Genomic DNA, 10683 nt, shown 5'->3' with positions numbered 1-10683 from the left:
CACTAACTGAAATAGGCAAAAACAACATGGTGGTCATTTCAGTGTACATTTGTTCTGCAAACATGATAAAATTACATCAAACATTTATTTTTATTTTTTTATTAATCATTACAAAATAATAATAATAATGCAAGGCCACCGTTCATGGGTATAAATACCTGAGCAACTAGCAAGCATTGCTATTTTTGTGTGAAATTCACTATTTTCATACTCCAATAATTTTAGCATAAATAAAAATGAATAAAAGTAAAGTAAAATGAATGATTATTAACATGCTAATTTGCTACTGCACCACTGTGGTTGAGAATTAATTTCTTTAATTTCATCCACACTCCAACAACAGACCAAATTTAGTTTTCTGTTGTTGATCATTTCTGCTGGTTTCAGAAATGATAACCTGTTTGAATACACTCCTGGACCAATCTTATTGTTATAGGTTTTTTTTTTTTTAAAGGACAAAAGAAAACTTTTAATGTTTTGTGTTTGTGTCATTGCTGTACGTTAATGTGATAGGGGGATAACAATCCCCCTCCCCACCCCGCCATTGCATACACCTAGTGAGAATTTTTTCATGCAGTTACTATATACCAATTGACTTAAGCAAGACGTCATCGCTACTGTAATGTTGCAACGTGGCCAATGCAGGAGACAAAAGAATGATTATGGAAAGACAGAAAAAGCAGATTTTATTCATGTCACATGTGTTTTTCTAAGCCAGTCAGTGCACCAAAGAAAGGAATGAAGCAGACCCGAGTTGACTTTTGCAGACATGGTAATGACACCGGTTTGACCTGTGTTCAAGAATATATTTTGAAACTGGATTTTTGCTCTTTTTTTTTTTTTTTGGCTAAATAGTTCCATGTTTGATAAGCTATATCTGATGTATAATGTTTTCCCCCGACCCCAAATTAGTTTAGCGACTGGAGTTAGTCATCACTACATTCCTGTGACATAATTTAGTGGTGGCGTGTAGATGCGTCTTTTAATATCTTTGGTCTAGTCAAGGTATTTGTGATGTTGAATCTGAAATGATAAATGTCCTTTTTTAAAAGTTTGCAGAGCAATGTTATTATGATTAGAAGCGCTTAGATTTAGCTCCTAGGTTTACTTTTTTGGTGCGTTGTATTTTGACGGGCAGTGCTGTGTAATAATAGCTGAATGCAATCTCTTTGACACCGCTGCACAAGTGAAATCTGGTGCTTTATTGTGGTGACACTACATTTGACATTTTAGGTGTCAATGCAACATGAACCACAATCTGCCACTCCTCATTATACAGAGAAGTATATTTATTTAAAGACTTGGCTTGAAATGAAAGAAGTTGTGTGATTGTACTGTCCAGAAGGATTTTTCTCAAACTCTTTATCTAATCTGTTATGAAGAGGGATATTGTGACAACTTCATTTTTTTAATATTTCTGATTGTGATAAATCAAATTACTATATTCTCTCCATAACAGATCTAGGTTGTTATTCTCCTGTCTTTTTTTTTTCTACATGAATGTTTCACATGAGCCAATAATGCTGGTTGTCTTATGTGCTTCAATGACTATATTTCTACAAAGTATGTGTACAAAAATGATGTGTATAATGTACATAGAAGTCACTGAAATGCCTTCTCATTCAATATGTGCTGCCTGTTCCTCCTACCATGTTTCCGTTATGTGGTGGTGACATTTTCATGCATTCAAAGGATTAAACGCCGGTTTTTAAATCACAGTTTTGCCTCAATTTCATGTAAGATGGCCAAATAAGCAAAGAACCTGCAAGAATTGTTGATGCAAAATTCCCAAATCCTTCCTCTTAATAAGTGAAATATACCATTAGAAAATAGTTCACCCTAAAATTGCAGAAGAACAGTCCAAAAAAGTCACCTCGAAATACCCCAAAAAAAGACAACAACAAATGTCTAGTAGCAATAATGTATTTTTTGAAGCTGTTCACTCATTTGCAAAAATTACAAAATTGATTTTTCTTGAACAAAGAAGCTGTCTCATTTAAAAATTTGACTTTTCAAAATAGCCCTATAACAGAAAACTTTGATTCCTATGGTATTTTTGTTGAATATTTCATGCAAGTAGTACAAGGTGAAAACTTCCCATCTGTTAAGAGCCCTACTTTCTCAATGTGTGCGAACCGCTAATCTTTTATAACATCTGATTGGATACATCTACATGACCTCTTCATCCACTAAAATGTTGCCAGTGATTTTAAACTCAAGGGCTTTCCAGTTGAACACATTCCCTGGGGTGAAGTATGAGTTTTTCATATAGCGGTGGATCTCAGAGGGCGAGAGGACGTAGTCCCATGCGTGTAGTCGAGAGATCATACCGACGAAGGACTGAGTGATATCAAAACCTCCTCCATAAGTGTCCTGCTCCTGGCCCAGGATGGTGATGGGCTCGCCACTTATGGGCTGCCCCGAGTGGATAAATCTCTTGATGGTGGGCTGGCCATCCACCCACAGCTGGCCGATACCGTTTTCAGATTCCCATGTGGAGCACATGGTGTGCCAGGAGTTGGGAGGAAAAGATAGAGATCGGAAATCTGTGCCACCGTCTCGAGCGTGCATCTTGATCTGGTCGACCATGTTGATCTTGAAGAGCACAAAGTCATTGGTAATGCCTGGTGTGGCCAAAGAGAAGAGGCCATAGTTCCTGGTAAGGTCTGTAAAGAATCTGAGGATAGAGATAAGATGGTGGGAACTAAGTACTTTTTTCAAGCATTTCGGGGACTGTGGAGTTTGGTTCAAAGGTTAACACTAGCTCAATGTATTGTAATTTGTGCATGAAAGGGTTAAATGCAAACTATGTTTAGAGTCAGAACAATGGTTACCTGAGACAAACTGTCAAAGCATTAAAGGATGTTTTGGATGTGAGCAGTTTCACATGATCTTTGTTAGTCTCCTTTGGGAACACAAAGACTTTGCCAGAAAGATCTGCACAGAAACATCAGTGAAGATCAATACAGGCATTACAAAGGAGTTTTTTTTGTAAGGTTTGTTTGAAGCTGTTTTTCTCTCAAAACATTTCTACCTTGGGTTTCTGCATGACATGATGCAAGCATTACCATGACAACCAAGAATTTCTCCATCTGTAAGGAAGTTAGTGTTGCATCACTGTCCTACACATTTGCAAGAAATGTGCTCAATATTTCCACATATGGTGACCAAATAGGAATATTGTCATTGAAAATGAGAAAAACATGAGTGGAGGAGCATGTCTTACCTTGTCTTCACTGTCCAGCTTTGAGGAGATGACTGGGCCACCTTTTGTCAGTATTTATGTGTGACATGTTTGTTTTTGTCGTTAGACTTTGTACTCCTGAACTTTTGAGTTAACAAAAGGGAGATTTTTCCTTTTTTTTAATTGTGCCACTTTGAACTTAGTTCAATGTGACCTAAATGAGGACAAGCATTGCAGAACCTGGGTGCTTGCCACATTATGAGCCACGGTCATCAAAACACTTTGTATTATTGAATTATTCAATACTAATACAAAGTTGCACAAATTGTGTCTCTTGTTGGTTTACATAATCAAAACACTTTGTATTATTGAATTATTCAATACTAATACAAAGTTGCACAAATTGTGTCTCTTGTTGGTTTACATAATATGAACACTTTAAGGTTCAATTTGAACAACTTATTGTCAAAAGGTCAAAGTCATCTTATATAGGCCAAAATGATATGACTTATAACTAACATGTGTAGAACTAGTAGCTTGATGGGTAAAGGGTGACTTTTATTTCTTGCTGTTAATGTGGCAACACTCCATATTTGAACACATTGACCATTACAACTTCATTTCACGGAGAATTTGCACTTTGTATATAGTGTATAATTGTAAATTTCTGAGATACACAACAGCAAAATATATACTACTCTGATTGTTGTGACTTTCTACAATAAAAAAATGAGAACATTTCTTAAGCACAACAAAAAGAACAATAACAACAATAATAATACACATTTAATTATGAAGGTAAACACAGTCTATTAAATGTCAGAAAACACGGTTTCACACGATCTAACATGCATTTAAAAGTAAACTTGAGCAAAGTACAGCACAATACAGTACATTCCGAAACTACAGTCGCGCACGGGTGACGTATTATTTGCGCGACCGCGAGTTGAATCAGGATCCAACTAAGCTCGCTGGTAGGTAACACCAAGTACGTACAAGCTTAGGTAAATCGTATTTTTAACGAGTACATCTATGATATAGAAATCGCACAGCGGAGGTACGCTTAAGGATTATGTCTTATTACTAAGGCACCATTAAAATAAACTTTTATCCGGTTGACGCTAGCATAACCAGCTAGCCATGACGTGCTAAATAGAGAGCTAGGATCCATTTGTTGAAATCATATATACTTGGCCCAGTCAAATTCGGGCATAAACTTCAAAAACATACATTTCAGCCTGAAATATAATAGGTTTTCTTTATTAAATTAACACGGGCATGTTTTATAGTGTCATTTTTTTTACAGATCTTTCAAAAGTATAAACAGGGCAGTTGGATTCCAATTTAGTAGAAATCGATTGGCCTAAACTATGTGTTGAATTAAATGAAATGTATTGTAAATGTAAACTATTAGGAGGATATATTTGACATCCAACAATATGCACGGATGTAGCAAAGCCCCTCTACTAATACCCTGTTCTGTTCTTGTCGTGTCCTGACAGATTTTAAGCAGCACACGGGCGATGGGGGACGTGAAGACCCCAGACTTTGACGATTTGCTGGCAGCATTTGATATTCCTGACATTGATGCCATCCAGTCGAGTCCAGAAGAGGATGGGATGTCTACTAGTGAAAGAAAAAGTTCATCCATCCCAGTCTTGCCCACCTCGCACACTGACCCTCCTGCTGTCAGTGTCATAGTGATGAACACTCTGCGACCCTGTGAAAATGACGATGGTGAAAAACACAGCCTAACAAACACTCATTTTGACGCACAGATGGAAAGCACCACCTCCACTGCCCAGATTCCTAATGGTTTCGATAGGGCCGATGGGAGTGACCAGCAAGGATCTAGTGCAACACAATGGCAGAAACAATCACCGCTGAGGCTGAACACTGATGATGAAGAGAATGTAAACAGTTTGAAGCCTGTTGAGCCATTGGAGTCTACTCAGTTATCCAATCCTTCCTCCCCGCAGTCTACCTCACCTCTGAAGGAAGAAGCACACCTAGTCCCTCAGGCGCCATCGTCCCCTTTATCGCACAACGGTGGGGTTTGCAAAAACAATAGCGTGCACTTGGATGAGGACGACTCGGAACCAGACTTGGGAAGCCCGCTGGTAATCCACGAAAGCCCAGAATTCATCATGCCGTCGCCTCCAAAGTTGCAACCCAGTGTCAGACATCAACCCGATTTGTCCGTCTCCCCTGAGACCACCCCGTGCAGTAGTCCGAATTCTTCGAGCAACGCATCTCTTGAAATGTTGACTGAACTGGAGGGGAAACGTGTTTCGTTTTCTGCTCCTCAACCACCTGTTCCACAGAACTGTCACCTGGCCCCAGTGCAAAAGGAGAAATACCCAGAGCACGTGATCGACGAGAGGGACTCGCCTGAGAGTCCGCCGCCCAGTGAGATGGGACTTGCGATTACCAAGACGAACCCTGAATCAGAAAAGGAGACTATAGACAACAAGCCAAGACAAGATGACAGGCCAAGTCCTAGTGAAAAGACTACAGGAGATGGACAAACGGTTATTGAAAGGTCACCTTCTGACAATGTGTCTACTGAGAGTGCTCCTGCTGAATTGTTGCCTCTCAAAGTTAAAATCAAGGTGCCCTCTCGGAGCTTTAGCAAGACGACACTTAAAAGTGCTCCAAAAGGCAATTCTAAAGGCGTGGATTCCATCAAATCTACCACACAGTCTCATAATCCAAAATCCAAGAAAGGGGGTTCTCAAAAGTCTCTTGCAGGGCTTTCAGAAATGACGGTCAAAGAAAAACGCCCAGCGGCCATCAAACGGAAAGCCTCCCCCACAGTTGGCAGTGTTGTCAAAAGCACAACTCTTCCTTCCATGACAGCCTCAACTACGGCAAGCGGCGGCGTCAACCTGCGCTGCTTGGGTCAGAAGACTCTCCAGAGTTCTCCGCAGGGGAATAGCCGACCTGCCTCCATAGTCAACAGCAGCGGGGCCATCATATCCAAGAGCCAAACCAACCTGGTGGAAAGTTTCAATAAGATTCTCACAAATAAGAACTTGCTGCCTAGCTATAAACCAGACTGGAGCTCCCCACCTCCTGCTGAGTGGGGCCTTCCTTTGCCCGCCCAGGTAAATCTGACCATCTCTACTACTTCATGACTAATAAAATAACAAGTTCAAAATGAACTACGACCACTAAGCTCAATCTACTGGTTAACTCGGAACCTTCAGGCAACAATAATGTAATTAAACAGCCCCAAAACTTCAAAAATTGAAATAGTGCCCCAAGTATCAAGCCTTACACGTGTAAAATATTAACTTATGTTACTGCGTACGTTGAGTAATGTAACATTTTCAATTCTGTTTGATTACACAGCCAGAGGGAAAAAAATCATGATCAGAAGATCAATGTGCTTATGAATATGGTCAGAAAAAAAATCTTTATTTTCTTTTTATCTGCTACTTAGTATAGAAAGATGGCAATCATTGATTATTGCTATAATGCTGTCGGGTGCACAAAAAATATGTATTTTAGTGCACATTATATTTTAATTTATTTGTTATTAGTGGTTAGCGTGATCATTTATCTTAGCTGGACTGTAATAAACCGCTTGCAAACCATCAACAATGCACTCTTTTTGAAGGACTGGTCAAAAAAATAGTTGGAACACATAAATCAAGGTATTTTTTTAAATAGTGCTACTAATATATTAAGTGTGTTATTTTTGGAACATTATCAAGCCAAATAGATTAGCATTTGCCAACAAATAACTAAACCTAAACCGTTTTTGCTTGTTTCCTAAAAGCAAACAACTCAGGTCTGGCCTACTTTAAGTAGATAATTATTAGTCTGTATTTGTGATGGATACAACATGGGTTCTGTACATGATGTTTCTGATCTGATCTTTTTTGCAGGGTTATCGCTGTCTGGAGTGCGGCGACGCTTTTGCCCTGGAGCAAAGTCTGGCCCGTCACTACGACCGGCGTTCGCTTCGCATCGAGGTGACGTGCAACCACTGCGCTAAGCGACTGGCTTTCTACAACAAGTGCAGCCTGTTGTTGCACGCCCGGGAGCACAAGGAGCGAGGCCTGATCATGCAGTGTTCGCACCTCGTCATGAAACCTGTGTCCTTGGAGCAGATGATAAGCCAAAATGAACCCACAGGTCAGTGACCAACAATTTTTGAAACCACAATATTTGACATCATTAATGTTCAGAGGACACCATTCCATTAAGATCGGCTGCACGTTCCTAAAAGTAATGGAAGTAAACAATGAATTCACTTGCCATTATTTTCCTAGGTTTTGATAGATTGTAAAGTTGAGGTTAACCAATATATTGGAGCTCATTGTGTATGAATTAAGTTGTCAAATGACCCTGCTGTCATATTTTTAGGGCAGGCCGTCACCCTCCAGACCAAAGGACAGCATCAAGCATCCCCTCGCATGAAGTTAGAAGCCGTGCAACACGTCGGTAATAAATGTCCAGAATGTCAGGTTCAGTTCAGCAGCAAAACGGAAGTGATCCAACATTTCCAAGAAATCAAACAAGCAGAAATCACAGTAAGTCGATGGAGTAATCTCCATTTTGTTACCCGCAAGGTTTCACTTTGTTGTCTGTTTGTCTCTCCAGCCATGTAACGAATGCTCCCCTCCGATGCTCCTACCCAACGCTTGCAGTGATGCGGCTCATCAGCGTATCCATCAAGGCAGCTCTCCGTGTGTTTGCCCCGAGTGTGGCGGCACAGCCAAGCAGCCGGTCTTTCAAGCACATCTGGATCGGGCTTGTTTGCACTTTTCGAGGCGCATTGGCTACAGGTATATTATAAGCTTAGGTTCTATTGTTACTATTTAGTCTTCAAAGTAAGTCTGACCTTTTTTTTTATGGACTCTTGTTTTTTTTTGTGCAGATGCTCCAAATGTCTAGTGGTGTTTGGGGGGCTGAACTCAGTCAAGTCTCACATCCAACAGGCCCACTGCGATACCTTCCACAAGTGCCCCAGCTGTCCAATGGCTTTCAAATCGGCACCAAATGCACAAAACCACATTAGTGCACGGCACCCCTCGTTAACCGATAGCCAGGCCATGTACGTTCCACCGAGACGGGTTCCACATTTATTCAGCAACATGCTCTAATGCAGTTTTCCGATATCCCGCAGGTTGATCTACAAATGCGTGATGTGCGATACCGTTTTCACACACAAGTACTTGCTATATGTCCACTTTGACACGCATTTAACCAATCAGAAGGTTCCCGTATATAAATGTCCTGACTGCACCAAGATGTTTCCTCAGAGAAGTGTACTGATGGAGCATTTCAAAGTATGCACACGCTTCTTTCGCCCTAGTTACTAGGCACTGGCACGAAACCTCACTTCTTATATTGTTACCGTCTTATTCTCCAGAGCCACAAGTCATCCGAGCAAGAGTTAGACTGCGTTGCCTCTTCGGGTTCTCAGTCCGTGTGCAAGCTAGAGAGTTCAGACGGGGAAGACGGCACGGAGGAAGTGAACGCTGAGGCAACTGTGGACAGCGCCGGTTGGAAATGTGTTCACTGCAACGAATGCTACTCTGTACCGGAAGAGTTCATCAGCCATATGGCGAAACAACATGGCAAGGTCATAAAGCTGGATTGTTGTCTTTTGTATTTGTTTCCGCGCTATTTATTTTCATATTGTCATGTGTGCGCATTCAGGTTTTAAAGAACTTCCCTTGTAACAAATGCGAGAGCTCCTTCTCCTCTGCATCTAGTCTGAGACGCCACGTACGTGACAAGCACAAGTCTGGGATTCGCTTTCACTGCCAGTAAGTAAAATGGGTATACGTGTACTAGTTTACATGTGTACTGGTGTACTGGTGTACTAGTGTACTGGTGTACTGGTGTACATATATGTATATATACACTTTGCTCTTAAGATAGTCAACATTGATTGAATCCCTCAATTCACCTAATGTATGTTGTATACTTCAAATTTAAAAGTAAATTTGTCTTGCTCAACAATAACAGGTAAATGAATAAATGGCGCCCACTCCTGAGAAAAACATCTAACATTTTGAAGCCCAAATATCCTGATTCTGGAAAGATGACGTAAAATTTTGTTGATCGCACCCGCATACATTTGAACAGTGAACGTTGTTTTTCAGGTTCAGTACATGCAGCAAGAAAATGTTCAGCAGCAGAGCAATGTTGGACAAACACGTCCAGCTCCGACACGGTCGAGAAACCACAAGCCAGGAGGTAGCTTAAAACAACTTCTCTTAGCTCAACATGCAAAACATTGACAACCTACCATCCTTTGAATATTCATAGCAGCTCGGCACAGACGAAGCCGACAGCTCCTCGGAACAAGACGGCGCTTTCCTGGCCCGCCCTAGACGGCGGGCGGCCGCCAAGACGGAGCGGGAAGAAGACTCGGCTCCCCCGAAAAAGTTACGAACGTCCTCCGCTCCCGCGCCCTACTCGCCCCCCGATTCTGGCTTTCGCTGCGCCCCGTGCGGCTTCACCACGGAGGACCGGCCCACGTTTCAGGCCCACATAAGCCTCCATCGAGGGTCGACAGAAGATGGGGGGCAGCAGTGTGCTCAATGCGGCGCCTGCTTCACTTCGAGCAACTCGCTGGCACGCCACCTCTTTATTACACACAAAGTTCGAGATGTGGTGACAGACCAACAACAAGCTCAAGCTGCAGGCCCTGCGACGTCCCCCGTTCACAACAACAAGAGCGAGGAGAATTCTCTCGGCCGTCCCGTCTCCCCTTCCTCTCAAACTCAGGGAAAGGAGGAGGAGGAGGAGGACGCATTGAGCTGCAAAGTGTGCGGAAAACATTTTGACAAGGCCACGGATCTGAACACGCACTTCCGAACTCACGGCATGGCTTTCATCAATGCGAGAAATACAGGAAAACCAACTTAGGGCGTGAGTAGTCATCAAAATGTGCCTTATTATGATATTAACAAGTTTTGTTTCAGCTCATGGGTGCCCCGTGTTTGCACTTGAAAATCTTTCCAGCAAATCTGATTGGAGTTAGTTTTGTTAAAAAAAAAGAGAAAAGTAGACCGCTTAGTAAACATCCTCCCTTCTTCTCATCTTCAAAAACACCATTTGAAAAAATCCCTCAGGTTTTGCCTTTGCAATTTAACCAAATATTGCACAAAAAGTTATAACACTTAAAACAAAAAAAAGAAGCCCTAAGCCTATTTTAAGCCTTAATTTGTTGCACTCAGGATGTAAAATACAATGGATCCAACCTCCAATTTTGACTGGCCAACGTTCATGTCCAAATAAATGTAAACACTTTAAAGTAAGGGTGGGTAAACCTCTCCTCGAGGGTCGCTGTGGGCGCAGGTTTTTCTTCCAACCGATCCAATAAGGACAGTTTAACCAATGAGGTTTCTGCTGAAACAAAAAGCACCTGACTACAACCCACTAATAGGGAGTAAAACCTGCTCCCACTTGGTTGGCCCTCTCTGGAATCAGTTTGACACTTGTGCTTTAAAGGGTAAGTCACTATTTTGGTTCAT

General features: G+C 41.5%; 2 protein-coding genes across 5 annotated transcripts; one reads left to right on the top strand and one right to left on the bottom strand.

Annotated features, from left to right (window-relative positions):
• Positions 1-1907: 1907 nt before the first annotated feature.
• On the bottom strand, positions 1908-3315 carry LOC144199097 (serum amyloid P-component-like). The gene is made up of 4 exons (XM_077720481.1): positions 3227-3315; positions 3035-3092; positions 2835-2937; positions 1908-2677 (listed from the first exon to the last, which is right to left on the bottom strand). Exons 2-4 carry the CDS (start codon positions 3090-3092, stop codon positions 2170-2172), a joined length of 669 nt encoding a protein of 222 aa, XP_077576607.1. The 5' UTR covers positions 3227-3315; the 3' UTR covers positions 1908-2169.
• Positions 3316-4082: 767 nt separating this feature from the next.
• LOC144199529 (zinc finger protein 687a-like) lies at positions 4083-10286 on the top strand. 4 transcript variants are annotated; one of them, XM_077721226.1, is made up of 11 exons: positions 4083-4158; positions 4687-6291; positions 7078-7327; positions 7559-7725; positions 7796-7980; positions 8073-8249; positions 8322-8484; positions 8568-8780; positions 8858-8967; positions 9307-9400; positions 9476-10286. In XM_077721226.1, the coding sequence occupies exons 2-11, from the start codon at positions 4708-4710 to the stop codon at positions 10073-10075; spliced, it is 3543 nt and encodes a 1180-aa protein (XP_077577352.1). In that variant the 5' UTR covers positions 4083-4158; positions 4687-4707; the 3' UTR covers positions 10076-10286. The 4 variants fall into 4 exon arrangements, with proteins under 4 accessions (XP_077577352.1, XP_077577349.1, XP_077577350.1 ...); XM_077721223.1 differs by having other exon boundaries at positions 9473-10286; XM_077721224.1 differs by having other exon boundaries at positions 4083-4172; positions 9473-10286.
• The last annotated feature ends 397 nt before the right edge of the window (positions 10287-10683 follow it).

The sequence above is a fragment of the Stigmatopora nigra genome, chromosome 7 (genome assembly GCF_051989575.1).
Source record: "Stigmatopora nigra isolate UIUO_SnigA chromosome 7, RoL_Snig_1.1, whole genome shotgun sequence".
Lineage (NCBI taxonomy): Eukaryota > Metazoa > Chordata > Actinopteri > Syngnathiformes > Syngnathidae > Stigmatopora > Stigmatopora nigra.
Note: the sequence above shows the minus strand (reverse complement) of the source record. Positions and strands in the feature narration are given on the sequence as shown.